The 17,280-nt window shown below is 36.6% G+C and overlaps 1 protein-coding gene across 7 annotated transcripts in view; it reads right to left on the minus strand.

The window, feature by feature from the left end:
• Positions 1-17,280, minus strand: part of CFAP54 (cilia and flagella associated protein 54) — a 107,168-nt gene that overhangs the window by 61,609 nt on the left and 28,279 nt on the right. For 6 of the 7 annotated variants that reach the window (XM_083845206.1, XM_083845207.1, XM_083845208.1 and 3 more), the window contains 9 exons: positions 15,041-15,214; positions 11,836-11,928; positions 10,763-10,948; positions 10,096-10,238; positions 7,376-7,523; positions 6,383-6,538; positions 5,318-5,440; positions 2,647-2,784; positions 1,112-1,208 (listed from right to left, as the gene is read on the minus strand). In XM_083845206.1, coding sequence (XP_083701332.1) covers positions 1,112-1,208; positions 2,647-2,784; positions 5,318-5,440; positions 6,383-6,538; positions 7,376-7,523; positions 10,096-10,238; positions 10,763-10,948; positions 11,836-11,928; positions 15,041-15,214 — 1,258 coding nt within the window. The remainder of the gene's footprint in view (positions 1-1,111; positions 1,209-2,646; positions 2,785-5,317; positions 5,441-6,382; positions 6,539-7,375; positions 7,524-10,095; positions 10,239-10,762; positions 10,949-11,835; positions 11,929-15,040; positions 15,215-17,280) is intronic. The other variant, XM_083845209.1, reaches the window with a different exon arrangement.

Raw genomic sequence — 17,280 nt, forward strand, 5'->3', positions numbered from 1 at the left:
GAAGGGCCACCAAGATAATAAAGATCTAGACTGCATGACAATGCAAGGAGAGGCTGAGAGAACCTGATGTATTCAGTCTTAGGAAGAGAAGGCTAAGGGGAGTTTACACCTGTGTAACAGGAGAAGTACAGAAGGTACACCTCAGACTGTCCTCAGAGGTGAACACCGACAGCACAAGAGGTGATAGCTGCAAGTAGGAAAACACGAAATTCCAAACAGATATTTAAAAAAATAAACAAAAACTTTTAACCATAAAGGTGGTCAAATATTGGAACAGGTAGCCTATAAATATTTTGAAATCTCTTTCATCAGAGAGATTTAAAACTTGACTGGAAAAGTACCAGTGCAACCTGATCTCTGGAATAAATTACTTCCAGAGATGCCTTCCAACCTACATTATTCTATGATTCTATACAAGTTCCAAGGAGTAGAAAATACCAGGTAAATACAATGGAAAAAAATCTGTGGTGGCTCTGTGTTCTAAATTTTTATGAAATTTTCTTCTTCAGTCCTACTTACTACTTCATCTAAATTTGGCAGAACAACTAGCATGTAAATTCTTGTGCTTAATCCAGACTCTGAGATATTTTAAAGTTGATATAGTCATTGCTGAGTTACAAGGTAGTAAAATGCTACTCCACGTGCAACTGCTTCACAAAGAGAACAATTTCTCTTAACCATATCCAGGAATCCTTTCATATACTACAAATTCCTACAATGGCCATTACTACTAGCAATGGTAGGGGGGTAAAACATGCAATAAATAGGCAATGGTCTTTGCCCTTGCATTTTCTGATTTACGAAAATAAAGCAAGCCTCAAAAACATGGAACAAAATTTACACGGATCAGTAGAATATATTTAATAGCACAACAGGACAATGACCACTCCTTTCTAAGAAGAAATGAATGTTTGTGTGGAAATGATGAAAAAGATTAATAAAAGTCATTATAAACACCACTACAAGGTGTAAATAAGCTCACAGAAATTATGATTTTGTTTGATTTATCATCAAAGATATATGAAATAAAAGCTCTTAGGCAAACAATATTTACAGATGAACCATAGTAAACTGTATGGAATATGGTAAAAATGTTTAATAGTACACCCACCTGGTTTTGTCAGTCTCAGGAGATTTGATTCAAGAGCATTTAGATTTTCTGTTGCTTTTTCCATTGCAGCTAAATGGGATGTCTTTGCAGAAATGTTCTGAAATATCAGGTACTTAGTTATAAAAACTTAGCTTTTACTTAACTAAAAAGAGCACATCAACAGTGAAGTTTGGATTAGATCCTAAAATTCTTATTCCATGTTTGGTAATTTAACCAATATTGTCCTCTTTGTAAATGAGCTAAAATTGATGTCCATAAAAATGTTAATATAGCTTCAAAAACTTGGCCATGATACATTTTTGATTGGTCCCCAAGGAAGCCAGTGAGTTCGCATTGCCACAAAAAAAAAAAAAAAAAGTAGGGAAGTCCCACAGGCTACTAGAACAGCATATTTGAACAAATTTTTTGACCAAATATGTTGCTTTCCAGAAAAAAAAAATATATATATATATATATACTCTTTTGTAGATTAGTTACTTCCTAAAGATATGAAAATCTTCCTCTGGACGCCAAGTTCTTTCTTTCATTTTAATGAAAATGTAATTTTCAGTCAGCGCTATTTACCTCAAGGTATTATATTGTTCCTATGATCTTAGATTACTTTCTCTTTTTTTTTTTTTTTTTTGGTATGAGCTTGAGAGCAGCCATCACAAACTCAGCAAGAAGCAATGGAGAAAATCATTTGTTCTGGATTCTACCAGTGTCTTACAGGTGTTTGTTTTTTTTCCAGAAATCCTTCCCTGTAAGCTGGTTGATTGACTTGCTGCTCCTCTCAATTTATCTGTTTCATGCTCACAATGTTTGTTTTCTTCCTGTCTCATTATTCCTATTTTCTTATATCTTTTTCAAATCTCCTCTCTAGTAAAATCTCTTCCAAAATTATTTAAAGAAAAACAGACAGAAAAGTATGCAGAATCAACACTTTACTCTAATTCTAAGTTGTCGGAAATCCTCCACAACCTACTGCATCTGTTTGTAATTTAAGAATTGAGGTCTTTGAGGTTGAAAGTTCTTCCTCCACTGAGATTTTTTTTCAGTCTACGAAGTTCCCGAGTCACTCTCCTACTATGACTCTGTTTCAAGTAGCTGCTACACAAAATGAGAGGCCAAGTTTCTACACTAGGATATTTTTGAATTTCCTTTCTTATACAATTATTTAACTGAGTTTGTTTGGTTTTTTAATTATTTCCTTATTTCTGTCCAGTAAGACATTCCTGCAAACTGTATGTGCAGATCAATTAGGGATGCTGGTAATGATATCTGCAGGATCCTAATGGCTCAGAACTATAGTATTGCTAACCCCTCTCCAGTTCAACTAGAGGAGGCCCTGTACCCACTGCAGTCTGTAACTGGTCCCAACAAAGATGGTTGTAATCAAACAGAAGCTTCTCAGCTGTATTCTTGGGAATTCCTACTCTATTAGGAAACTCTTATTCCATACAATCACTTCTAAAACAGAAGTTAATAAATATGGGCTTTAAAATAATAAAATAGCATATTTAGAAAAATTATAAAGTGAATGTAAGAACAATTACTTCTTTGTTAGTGTGTGTTTCTTCAGTTTCTGTAGCTCCTGAGCGACGGAGTGAGGCTGTTTGCGAGGGATCCAACAAATTTTTCCCATAGTTAGTAATAATTACTGCTAGTTCATATTCTTTCCATGAACGTAGAACCTATTAAAGAATCATCTATTATACTTTTTGTTTTGCATAACATGTAATGTTTAATTATTATCTACTTACAGTTGTCAAAATGCATTAATATTATAAATAGAAGTTAATTACTCAATACTTAAGTTTCCCTTAATAAAGCAATACGACTATAGACCTTTAAAATACTTGGAATTGCAGATATACTGTCTATGTGTTATGCTTCTGCTTAGCCATAGACTCTGTTCCTCAGAGAATAGAAATACTTAAACAGAAGTATCTGTTGCAGTACTTGACATTCTTCCTGTTCTCAGGCAGTACTGCCATCAATGAGTATAAGGGCTAAGTAGACAATCCTCATTTACCTCTCTGGTATCAAGTGCACATTTGAAAATCTCAACCATATTAGTGAAATTTCTCTAATAAAATAGAATAGTGAAATTTTGAAAAATATGAAAATTATGATTTAACAGTGTCTCATGTATTTTAGCTGGTTTTATCTTCTTTAGATAGAGCTCTGAAGACTGAAGTGTATATGCAATGTAGTTTTTCACATTGAGATGTTTGCCTATGGAACAGAAAATAAGTATACAGTTTACTTTGATAGTACAGTAAACAGCCCAATTAACTCAACAGAGAACTTTATAACATGGATTAATTAGAAGCTTTTGCAATTCACTCATTCTGTTTGCTATTCTGTATACTATTCTGTTGCAACGCTACCTCTAAAGAAAAAAATCTGCAATACAAACAGTCATTTAACTGGATAATCCAACAAGCACTACACTAAAGTTAAGACAGAGCAAGTTCTCATCCTGGAGGAATCAAAAAAAAAAACAGAACTTTTCGGGACTGATAAATGATATATAGAAATAGCCACAAGAAAACATCTTAAAGAGCTACTTAAGAATGTAAGTATTGTACTTATTGCAAAAAGATCTTACTAAAACAAATTTAGCAAAAGTATCTAAACGGAGTATAACACTTACCAGTAATGGAATTGTCTTTAATAAATCAGGATATTAAGGACATTTAAATAATATATTTTTTAAAATATATTAACTAAAGTCTAGGCAAGACTATACGTACACTGAGACAAGATACAATAAGGCTTTGAAGTTCCTGGAAAGTATCAGGAAACACAGAGAAATATTGGATGCCTTTTGGGTCAGACTTTTTTGATCCTGGAACCAGCACTGCCTTGCTCATAATGAAATTACTTGAGTCACTTGAGGTTCATCTATTTGACATTTTTTGACACATTCAGGATTAAAAATGCAAAAGAGAATCACTGAGATTGGACATGCCATGTCCACACTTGAACAGAAAATAATGAGTTCATCAGTTAACTCCAAATAGATGTTGATAAAGAATGTTACCACGTGAAAGTTACTTTGGAAACTGAGATACAAGATTATTCAGAAATGTCTTTTTAAAAATGTGTTTCTTCAAGCGATTCCTCAGGTTTCAGCCACCTGTTGTGAATGTCTCATGGATAACTCCCCGAAAATCCTCATGTGACATCAAACACACCATTTCCTTGGAATTATTATTTCTCTCCCTTAGTAAATCCAGGCTTACTTTTGCAATTGTGTCCTCCCTCATTTGGTAAGCTGAATGCTGACATGTCTTGAGATGAACAACCTTTTAGTACTAAGTTCACAGGTGAGTGAACTATAAGAAATATTTAATGAGTAACAGCTTCTTTACTGATGATGCAAGAGTAGTGATTCAAGTACAGCAAAAGGTTTAATTTCCTAGTGCCACAAACATCACTTCCAATATTGTGGAATTGAGCAGACAGCTCTGAGGTTGGCAACTACCAGGAGCTGAACTGTAAGAGCCAGAGGCTCTAGCCTGAGGGCCAGAGTCTCTACAAAGTTAGAGGCACTAACGGATATTATTGGCCCTGACAACCCTCAACCGCCCTGACAACCCTTAACTGGGCCCTCTCTCCATGGGCCCAGGAGCTCTCTTTCAGCTCAGACCTGAGCCTAGAGTCCCTGCCTGAGCTATGTTGTAGGAGTGCTGATCTCCGGCACACTCAAAGCCATGACTGTTCTTGGCCATGGATCCACTGGTCTGGACACCTGACACATTAACTGACTCCTCAGTTTGTCCTAGGAGTGCTCCCATCATGATGGACCCACATTCTGGGCTGTGTCTGACCCTGGCTACCCTCACCAGACCTGATCCTGACTTGCAGATTGACTTCCCAGCTTGACGCAGCTCATCACCACAAACCTGCCCAATGATCTGGACCCCTGCTTGAACCTGACTGCCACCTCTGGTCTGCCCTGTTCCTCAGCTGGGAACGCTGGGACCATCCCTTGCCGGCGAGGCACTGCCCTGGCGGCCGTGGGCATTGCCCTCACATCCTGGCCCCACAGCCCTCGCTATGCCCTGACACTGCCCTCACAGCCAGTAGCACACACATTGATTAATACCAAAACAAGATATCACTCTGAAGGCCAGCTTATTAAATGTTTTTTGTTTTTTTCTTCTGTCAAAAGCAATGTCTTAAAGAAAGCTGTAAGCACAATAATATTCCACATACCTTTGCTGTATAAAATGAAGTACAAGCTATCATATGCTGAATACTCTCATAACGTCCAGCCTGTCTCCTTTGCAAAATAGCACTTGGAATTTCTTGAAGGACAGCCAAGCACTTAATGAGGATCTGTAAATACAAGGATTAAAGCAAAGTTTGGAACCTGCAACACACAACTTTGTACCCCTGTTCCATGTATTGCATTTGATGGTAAACTTTAAAATCCAACAGCTATGATGAAATGTTAGCTCTACAAAAAACAGTAGTAACATCTCCATTCAATGTAATGGCTTCAAGATTTCATCCACAACCCTTTGGAATAAATGACAAGTTCACAAAAAAAACACTTAGATATTAAATTATAGATACATAATATCTCTGCTGATTTAACTAAAATGAAATCAAAGAATGTTTAATTCAGTGAGATGACATACTCCTAGTAAAACACTGCTTAAAACTATATTGAGCTGGTCAGAATTTTAAAAGAAAAATGTTTCTGGTATGCTTGAAAAAACAGTACAAAAGTTGCATGTTTCTCCTGTATATTTGCTGAATCAAAAAAAAAAAAAAATCTGCTGCTTCAGAAATAACAGGAAAGCATTCAGGTACTCTGTTCTCAAAGAAAAGGTGCTTGCTTGCTTCTGGAAAGGTACAGTTGCCTGAAAACCATAGACTGCATTATCAAAACAGGGGAAAAAATGTAGGGGGAAAAAATACACATGGGCAAATGCTGCTTTTCTTTCCTCAGAATTGTTATTTGCAAGTGGCATACAATAGAAGTTACGTCAGAGATTCCATTATAATTTTAAAATACCAATGAATCGTCCTGCAGCAACAACCAACATTCTGCATTTACCTTAGCATATCTGAGAACAGAATCTGTGCAACTTACACTGAACATATGTACTGGAAATTCATAAAACCAATAAAGGCTTTTCTTTCAGCAACTCCTTAGAACTTGAAGCCTATATGTTTGGCTTTCCCAAATAAATGTATACTCAATTACAAGTTTAATTAGTATCACTATAATCACAGGAACTGGGTGAAAGCTCTCACTTAAAATGCTCTCACCTGAACTACTGGCACTGCAGAAATCTTGTGATAAATAATTGGAGCAAGGAGACCATAACATTGTACAACAGACTGCAGTGTATAACTTGCATCATTCAACCAATTACCAAGATCAATTGCCACAGTCATCCTTTCACATTCTGCTAATCTACCAGCCTGTAAAAGAAAAAAAACATTTTGACTCAAATATAAATACCATTGTTTAAAATCATTTCAGGGAGTGAAAGAAGACAGACATTACTACCATTTAAAAAGCAGTGTGAGCAGCACATAAGATAAAGGTTTAAAAATGAATTTACAGTGACACCCATTAGAAGTATATAAACAAATGCAACTGTAATCATGATTCTAAAGGAAACCATTTGTCTTAATTTTGCCCTCTGAATTTATCCACTTAGTTTGTAATGCCTGATAGCAATATTTAACCTGTGTGGAGTGGAAGTTTCACATGCAAAGCTCTCAGAGTGGGTAAGGGGGTATAACAATTCTGTTTTTTCCCTTTCAGCGGTCTGCCACAGTTGTTGCATATGTGAGCAGATCTACTAAAGTCACTGTGTCATTGAATACTCACATTTGCAAGACGCAAGTACTTCAGCAAAGAAAGAGTGGAATAGTAATGGAATAATAGAGAAGGCAAAGAAAAAAGAAACTTAACATGCCATTGTACTATAAGAAAGCCTAAAATAAGCTAAAAGAAACTTAGCATATTAAAACCATGAAACCTTGTTAGGAGTTCAATATTAATGAAAACATACATATTAAATAGCAGAAATGTTAACAAATAAAGCTGCCAGCTGCCTTTTAGTGGGACAAAAACAATCATGATTAAATCTCTTACTTGAAACACAGTCTAACACCACTGAAGTTAAGGAAAAACCTTCCCCAGCTGGAAGCAGTGGGCTTTGAATTAGGATATTAATGAGAAGTAACTACTTAGAGATCATCTTTCCACCAAGATACAAACTAACCAACATTATTTTAAGCTACACATACTTGTTCCTTGTAAAGTATCTCATTGGAACAGACGGAATCACAGAAGAGTCCTCCTTTCATGACGTTAATGTCACAGATAGCAAATATATTCCTCAGAAAGAGGTACAAGGTGATAGGAGAAGTCTGAGATACAGTCTCAAGACGTAACCTACAAAAGAAAAAAAGCAAAGGAGCAGTAAAAGCATGTTAATGATGATTAAGACATCTCATGCCTGAAATTGCAGTCTTTAATAGTAACATGATAGACAGGAAGGATTACTACAGGTACTGCTGGAAATGAGATTTACACATAAAACTGAAAAAAAAATTGCTTTAAATTCCTAGCTTAAAAAAAAAAAAAAAAAAAAACATTAAAGGGATAAGACTCCTTTTCAAACTGTTGTCCACCTTCTAATATCCTTAGAAAACTGTTATGTAATTGTTTCATCTATTCCAGTGACATTTAGTTTGAATTTTCTTTAAAAACTTGGGATGCTACATCTTGTTTGTTCTGTCTTCTTTTACATGTTATTTTTCTGTACTGACAATAATGCATGCAGTTGGGAAGTACACTAAGTATTAATGACAGACTCCTTTTCATCCATTGATGTCTTTTGTTACAAGTTTCAAAATAGTTTTTTTCTTCTGCCTTTTGTGCATGTGTGTGCTTTCTTCCCTGGGAATAGGCGTGCATTTGTCCTGCTTTTTCTTTCTTTTTTTTTTTTCTTACAGAACCAATCCTATTATTTTGAAGTATAAGAAGTAAATTTCTACTTCTTGATTGTGTTTTATAAAACAGACTGAAACTCAAGAAGGACTATCAAACAGACAAATTCACATGCTTGACATTACCAAGATATCAACAGGGCTTCCAGTTGGAAACAGGAGTTTTCCTTTCCTTCCAGCTCCCTCTACTGTCTAAATTCTCTGTACGGTCATGCTAGTCCAGTTAATTTCTTAGCTACCAAATAGTAAAACTGAAACTGTCTTATTTCAGGTGTCATAGTACAGCTTCGAGAATCTTCCGTATTAATTGGATGAAATATGTTAATAATGGTAATAATAATAATAATAACAATAACAATAATAATAATGCTTTGAGTTAACTTTCAGAAAAGCAAAATCCCTGAACTGCTTTGCACAGCTATTTAAAGTTTGCTGTCTTCATTTGATTTATTTGAAAGTAAGTTCATTCAAATGAACCTACTTTACCTATAGAAATGTACTTTCTTGTGTTTTTTTTTTTTAAAAAAAAGGTTAGAAAAGAAGATAAATGAAGAACAAGAGGAAAAAAAAATCACAAAGGCCAGACTTGTATTCCTGCATTGTTCTCAGGCCAGGGAAAGATTAAAGACATCCACATAGTCGTAAAATAGGATGCCTAGTGATTATCTGCCTGAATCAAAGCAGTCCATAGGCTGCCTGTAAAACTCAAGTGGCACGTAAAGTCAAGACCCTCAGTCAGCTTGCATGCCTGGTATCAGGCACACTGGTGACACTTGAAGGACAGATAGGATACACACCGGTGGTCTGGCTGAGCCCCAGATAAGTACACTTACACACATTAACTTCTCCTGTAACATGATTTAAAGCACACACGACTATACTGTCTGCTTGCATTCAGTGAGAAATTGCTGTTGCATTATGATGAGAAAACTGTGGGCTCCAATGCAAGTTTGACAAAATAATACAAGAAAAAAAACAAAACTCCAGCTGCATTGTATGTCTCAGAATAGCTGATTACTGGTTATTCTGTCCATGAAGTGGACATGGAATAATTACGACCAAATTTTAAAAAAATCCCCCTAATATCTACTGCTTCAAACTAAGATTTTTTTACCACAATGTTTCACTGAACCATTAAAAGCACATGCAATAAGGTTGTTTATTGTCATTATGGTTTCAAGACTAAGTCAGCCTGTCAAACTGAAACTCAGAGGCTGCAAAACTATTTCTTATCTCCTTCACAAGGTTGCCAAAACTTTCCTAAAGATAGAATTAGCCTTAAAAGAAATGGACACAAGTGAAGAGGATGAATTGTATTCAGATATTTAAGATGTTAATTTATTTTTAAATCATAAGCAGTAGAACAACATTTAAAAGGACTTTTTTATTATAATATTTCATATCTATTATTTCATACAAATCTCTCTTTCTTTTTTTTTTAATAAGAAATTCATTTAATTGTCTTGGTTGAATTACAGTGAATTCAATCCCAAAAATTCTAGCTTGGCTTTGCCATAATGAAAATTACATATATATATATATATATATTCTAAAGTACTTTAGTATGTTTAAAAATTATTGTCAGGTTTATATAGTCACTCCAAAACAAAACTAACAATCATTTACCCATTTTGTGTGGTGTTCCAGACAAGATTTTCAGAATTTATAAACATTATTGCTCCCTTAATTGGAACTGAAAGTCAAGAATCCAGTGCATATTGCATATTTTGCATATAAAAATGAATCACATGGTATTAATGGACGATTTATAAATGTTTCCCAATTATCTAAAGTAATAAAACAAAAGTTGAGTAAATGCTAGCAGTTCCACAAATATGAAAAATCCTCTTCTAATTATTCCATGCTATATCCTTACAACACATTTCACACCTTTTTTGCAGGATGTTTTTCACATCACTAGTCTGAACAACAATTCACAGCCTGGTACTCTTCAAAATAAAATCTATAATTAACTAGTATTTTAATTTTGTTTTTGCCAGTAATTTTGTTTTTACCTGTTTTCAGATATAGTCAAATTACTTCTTGCAGAAATAACAGCTGTATTGGCAGGCAGTGGAGAAGAATTTGAAACAAAATAATCCCACGTTGGTGAAAATGCTTCTCTGGCTAACGTATAGTTGCCAGTCTGATAGGCTACCTAAAATAAATAACTAAATTAATTAAATAAATAAATAAAGGTTATTTATGTAACTTTTTACAGAAAAAAAAAATAGATTTCATTTTATATACTAGTTGCTAATTGAAACAAAACTAACAAGTTTCCATGGTCTTCAGGTAAGTAAATGCAACTGCAGGAAAAAGAAAGGTTTTATTCTGATGTATTTGAATTAAATATAGATAGTAGCAATTTCATTATACTAATTTGCCTTCAGAAGTAGTATCATGGAAGGCAAAAGAGTTTCTTGACTGTTAATCAAGGGTCTAAGGGTCCTTTATGGAATATTTTACATGTTCTGTGCTACAGTTTCTGAAGAGAGATTATTTCATCTAGGTCCATTTTATCTTTGTATTGCTGCAGAATGGTAAAATTCTGATTTGTGTTAATCAAGCTTTTGGCAAGAAAGTCTTGAGTTCTTGCCAGAAGCTTTAGAGCTACCAGTGAAAACAAATTATTACAACCAAATTAAAACATTATCTTATTATCAAAGAATCTTATCCTACCTGAGTTAGATAAGCTCGGACAGTAGTAGCAGAAAGAGGTGGATAAGCAAGGATTGGCTTAGTTGTTTCCCCAATGGCATCACCAATAAGTTTTCCATCAGAAGAATATGCTGCAACTGCAAATATGTATTTCTCATTGGGATCTAAGCCTTGTATTTCTAAGACACTTTTTCCATCAGCTGGTATCTATCAATAAAAATATTTTCTGGTTACATCCACAGAATATATCAAAACCAAACACAAAGCACTACACTTTTATTGGTAAACAAATCATTTAATGGTCTGGGATACAATCAAAGTACAACAGGCACATCATATTTCCACATAATATTGGGTTCTTGAAGACAATGAGGAAACAATGAAATGACAAGAAAAAAATAATTTTGCTCTGAAATGTAATTGAGCATACAAAGCACATAATCTAACACAAAAATTAAGTATGAAGACCTGGAGTTTTTCTAAGACATTTTTGTCCATTTGCACATTCACACTATGAGTATGCATGCTTGCAGGCATCAAGCTGGAGACATTCTAGCTCTGAGCTGTGCTGTGCTTCAAGGAAAAAAGTATGTGGCTCTCTTCCATATATGCCACATGCATGTATTAGATGTGGGCGCAGGATGTCTCAAGTTCTTTTAACACCGTTAATATAACTTTAGAATCGAAGATGAGCAGTTTGTGAATACATATATAAAGACAATCTGTTTTGAAGACCCTCCTTTTCCTTTTTCCTTCACGTAATTGTCCATCTGCTTTTTACATCATTACTCAACCCTAATAGGGTTTTCCAACTTCTGCTCCATAATAAGGATATCTTACATAAAGGTAAGTTTTATTGAAGCAATACACAATCGACAAAGTGACTGAAGCGTAACATGAGAAATTAGATCATCTTAATGTATCATCAGTACAGTGCTCTTATTCAAATACTGTCTGGACTTCATAAGGAGCTCTCTAAACATCAGAAATCCCTTCAAATACTGTAATTGAACACTGAACATGAATGTTCAGTTTTATGCTTTGTTGTTTTAAGGATGAGAGAATGACCAGAATGGGTTTTAGCTCTATCTTACCTCTTCTCCTGCATTTGGAAGTTTATTGTTATTTAATCTTACTTTCGTGTTACTTCCACCTGCTACACAGCCCAAAATACTGTACCATGAAACCTTCAAAGAAAATGAAAACATAATGAGTTGATATAAAGACAGTTATACAATGCCATGCTGATGAAAGCAGATGATTCTCCATTATCCTATCTCCTACCTTGGTCTATACTAATGCTCAAACTCAGCCCAAAGCATAAACTCTGCAGGTCATCCTATAGATCTAAATTCATCAAGACCCCTTATTTGATCTTTGCAATGTATTCTTCTAACGTTGACATAACATTCCGATTCAGCAAATCACTTGAGAAAAAATCCTTAAAAGCAGGTAACAGAAATGCAGATACAAACCTAGTAATATTTTCTTAACAAGATGTTCTTAGTTCCTATTGAAATCAATGTTTTTCTAATGTCATTGAGCTGCTAATAATCTCATTGGGCATATCAACCACATTTTTCACTGTCTTTAATCAAGGAAGAATGTGAGCGTGCATACCTCAATCCATGCTCAGTCATGCTCAGTGAGATCAAACATGAAAACTCATTTTGATTCATCTCTGCAGAACTGGGCAGATGGATTTCAGTAAGTTACGTATCTGATTAAGTTCTCTTGCATTGCACTTCTAGAAAGTTGTACTAAATCAATTTATTTTCAGTAGACTTCAGGTGGGGCAGATGAGGTCATTTATCAACATACAAAAATTCTGAAAGACTGAAATGTTCATTTTTCTTGTATTGCATGTGATTTGTCTTGTAACGAATCCTGACTCTTTTTTTCAGAAGTCAATATTGAAATAGAGGAGATTATTTTCAGCAAATGAGTAACATTGAGATCAGGAAATTTTACAGTTATTTTGACTTCCAATAAAATATATGTATACATCTAACTATATGCTAAGTATCCATTTCCAATTAATATCTTCGTTTAAAAAATACCTTTTGTGTTTGCTCAACAGCTATACATCAAAAAAACAAATCTCCTAGAATAGCTCAAATTATAATAATAATCACATTGCACCACCTAGTGGCCCAACATGTTATATTCATTGTCCTATATCAAAATCAAATATTAACCCTTACTAAAAATTATGAACCCCTGGACTTTTAGGACTTTTTTTAATTTTATGTACACTAGGAATACATATGAAAGCCTTTTCCCAAATGAATTTGTTTTAAATTCACTAATCAAACTGCACTAAAAATGTAAGTTATAAATAAAACAGCTGTTCACAGAAATGTCGTAAGCACTATTCTCATGATTTGTGTTTCTACTGCTTTTATACATGTTGTAAACATGTTATTATTTTGAAGTAGTTTGTAAAATCACTACGATGATTTCTCTTTCAGGAAAAACTGCAACTAGTGGATTTTCCATACACATTCTCAGCCTGTTTGAGCCCTTTCTGGGCATATGAGGGAGAGTAACATGATTTGGAACAGTCAGCAGGGATTTACCAAGGGCAAATCATGGCAGACCACCATGACTGGCTTCTGTGACAAAATGACTAGATTTGTGGAGGAAAGGAGACGAGTAAATACCATTTACCTAGTCTTTATCAAGGCTTTCAACACTGTCTCCTAGTATTCTTATAACCAAGTTAGGATGATACAGTATGGGTGCATGAAGAGGTAGATGGGTAACACAACAGTTGGAAGATCAGGCTCAGAGAGCAGTTGTTAATGGTTCATACTCTATTTGAAGGGTACTAGCAAGCAGAGCACTGCAGAGGACCTGGCCTGTTGAATAGCAATGACCTGAGAAGACTGATCACACACTCACCAGGCTGGCAGATGATGTCAAGCAGAGGAAAACAGTTGATATCCTTGAGGGCAGAGTTGCCATTCACAGAGACCTAGACAGCCCAGAGGAATGGGCCAATATGAACCTCATGAAATTTAATAAGGACAAATACAAGGTCCTGCACCTAGGAAGGAAGAATCTCTTGGAAGAATACAGGCGGGGGACTGATGAGCTGAAGAGCAACTTTCCTGAAAAGGATCTGGGGGTCATGCTAGACACCAAGATGAACATGAGCTAGTGGTGTGCCATGGCAGCAAAGCAGCCTAAAAGCATGTTGACCTGTATTAACAGAAGTACAGTTAGGAGACTGAAGGATCAGTCTCTACTCATGACTCTTTAGACTACATCTAGAGACCATGGCCAGTTTTCCTACTGCTCCCCATCATTCTAACAAGAAAGATGTTGAAAAACTAACTAGAGTGGCTGATTACAGCAGAGGGCTAGCAAGATGTTCAGGAGCTGGAGAACTAGCCCTGCAAGAAGAGGCTGGGAGAGCTGGACTTATTCAGCCCAGAGAAGAGATGGCTTCAGTGGAACTGCAAGGAGCCTTTGAGTGCTAGCAAGAAGGTTATGAAGGGTGATGGTTGGACCAGATGATCTTGAAGGTCTTGTCCACCCTTAGTGATTCTATGAAGAAGATGTATACAGGCTTTTCACAGTAGTGCACGGTTAGAGGATGAAAAACAACAACAACCTAAACTGAAACAAGAGATTTCAGCTGTATACAAGGAAAGAAGTTTTCCCCACGAACAGGTTAACCTGTTGGAGGAGACTGTCCAGAGAATTTGTGCAGTCTCCATCCTTGGAGATTTTCAGAACTGACTGGATAAAGCCCTCAGCAACCTGATATAATTTCACAGCTGACCCTGCTTTAAGAAGAAGGTTGGCCTAGACACCTCTCCTAAGATCCCTTCTTAACTAAGTTATTGTGTGATTCTAAATGTTCAACAAAAGGTAGATTTTCTACCTGAACTATGGCACTTTAGCACTTCATTAACAGAGCTTTGAGTGTGGTACTTTCTTGCATCATAAGATCCAACAGCCTTGCATGTCTTCAGAGTGATTAGGCATCTGTCAACACCCTAAGAATGAGAATGAGCTTTTGACAAGTAGAATAAATGAAGGTTATAGAGCAGAAGCACCAAAGAAGATGATACACGAGATGAAGAAAGTTCATGCAAATGTGAAGATCAAAACAGTGAGTCACATCTGACTCAAAGGATTTAAAAAATGCGTACTTAATTAAGTCAGGCTAACATAATCTTCTCAAGACCAACAGAGAAAACTGTGATGGTATAGCATGGCTGAAACAACCTTTTCTCTCTTGTGTATTGTTTAATATATTTCTTCCACAGTAATTATGACAAGTATTACCTGAACATCTGAAGAGAATGGAGCTGGTTTAAATGTCATGGAGCAATGTGATCTACAAAGTAATATAGGTGGAGGAGGAGTTCTGCTTTTTTTCTTGACGTTCATAAATTTTTTGAGACTGTGATACAATGCACTTTGTTCAGCTTCAACTTGCTCAATTAAAGTTAGTGCCTCCTATGATTTAAGTTAAAACAAAAGGGAAAAATATTAAAACATAGCAATCAGACAGATATGTCTTAATAAATCATTTTCAAAGTGATCTTATACGAAAAAAATTACTGCTATGTAGAGACATTGTTATAGAGTTTCATATCCTCATACAACCTAAACTAGTATGAAGGGTACTATTTGTAAGCCTTATATATGCAGATTAATTTTATATTGTACAATAAAGGGAATGCAGAGTTGCATATCAAAGAGGCAGGGCTGAGGTATTTTCGATTTTGAGAGAACCTACAAGAAAAAAAAGAGAGTGGTTATGACTAATGCTGATTAGCAGTGGTGAGCAGTGAGGTGAGCAGTGAGATCTTCCTCCAAGAAGATACAAAAGAGATACTGACTCTTTGTTGTGGTTTAACCCGGCTGGCAGCTAAACACCACACAGCCGTTCGCTCACCCTCCCCCCTCCCTCTCTGGGATGGGGGAGAGAAACGGGAAAGTGAAGCCTGTGAGTTGAGATAAAGACAGTTTATTAAGACAGGAAAATAATAATAACAATAATAATACTAATAGTGATAATGGTAATAGTATTAACAATAATAATGTGTAAGAAAACAAGTGATGCACAATGCAATTGCTCACCACCCGCTGACCGATGCCCAGCCTATTCCCGAGCAGCCGGCCCCCCCACCCCGGCCAGCCACCCCTATATATTGTTTAGCATGACGTCAGATGGTATGGAATACCCCTTTGGCCAGTTTGGGTCAGCTGTCCTGGGTCTGTCCCCTCCCAGCTCCTGCTGCACCCCCAGCCTGCTCGCTGGCAGGACAGAGCAAGAAGCCGAAAAGTCCTTGGCCTGGTGTAAACACTGCTCTGCAACAATTAAAACATCAGCATGTTATCAGCGCTCTTCTCATCCTAATCCAAAACATAGCACCCTACCAGCTACTATGAGCTACTTAACTCTGTCCTAACTGGAACCAGGACAGATATCCACCCCTTATTCCATACCATTTATGTCATGCTCAGGTTACACTCTGTCCAATACATTCTAATTAATCACCATTTTCATCTATGATATATAGCAATCATGGTAGTGATGACATACATTATTATATAATAATTAACATACTACAATTCAACTCATGGGCTATTCTCACCCAGTATCAAATCCCCTTGAGGTACACACCGGACCTCCCCATTCTTTTGCATTACCCACCAAGTGCATCCAGGTCCCTGAGCAAAAGCAATTCCACGAATGGGTTTGCCTTTTCCTGAGGCAGGAGTAGCCCAGACTGTTTTACCCAGCATGTTTCTTACGTGCACTACAGGAACTTTATCCCCTTCTACAGTGCGTAACAGGTTTGATTGGGCAGGTCCAGCTCGGTTGGCAGATCCCCTGGTATTGACTAACCAGGTGGCCTTTGCCAAATGTGTATCCCAATTTTTGAATGTCCCAGCACCCATTGCTTTCAGTGTAGTCTTCAACAGCCCATTGTATCGTTCAACTTTTCCAGAGGCTGGTGCATGATAGGGGATGTGATACACCCACTCAATACCATGTTCTTTGGCCCAAGTGTCTATAAGGTTGTTTCGGAAATGAGTCCCGTTGTCTGACTCAATTCTCTCTGGGGTGCCATGTCGCCATAAGACTTGCTTTTCAAGGCCCAAGATAGTGTTCCGGGCGGTGGCATGGGGCACAGGATATGTTTCCAGCCATCCGGTGGTTGCTTCCACCATTGTAAGTACGTGGCGCTTGCCGTTGCGGGTTTGAGGGAGTGTGATGTAATCAATCTGCCAGGCCTCTCCATATTTATATTTCAGCCATCGTCCTCCATACCAAAGAGGTTTTGACCGTTTGGCTTGCTTGATTGCAGCACATGTTTCACAGTCATGAATAACCTGTGCTATAGTGTCCATGGTCAGGTCCACCCCTCGATCACGAGCCCATCTGTATGTTGCATCTCTACCTTGATGGCCTGAGGTGTCATGGGCCCATCGGGCTATAAATAATTCACCTTTATGTTGCCAGTCCAGGTCCACCTGAGCCACTTCAATCTTAGCAGCCTGATCCACCTGCT

This window comes from Anser anser (genome assembly GCF_964211835.1).
Source record: "Anser anser genome assembly, chromosome: 1".
NCBI classification, from domain to species: Eukaryota; Metazoa; Chordata; class Aves; order Anseriformes; family Anatidae; genus Anser; species Anser anser.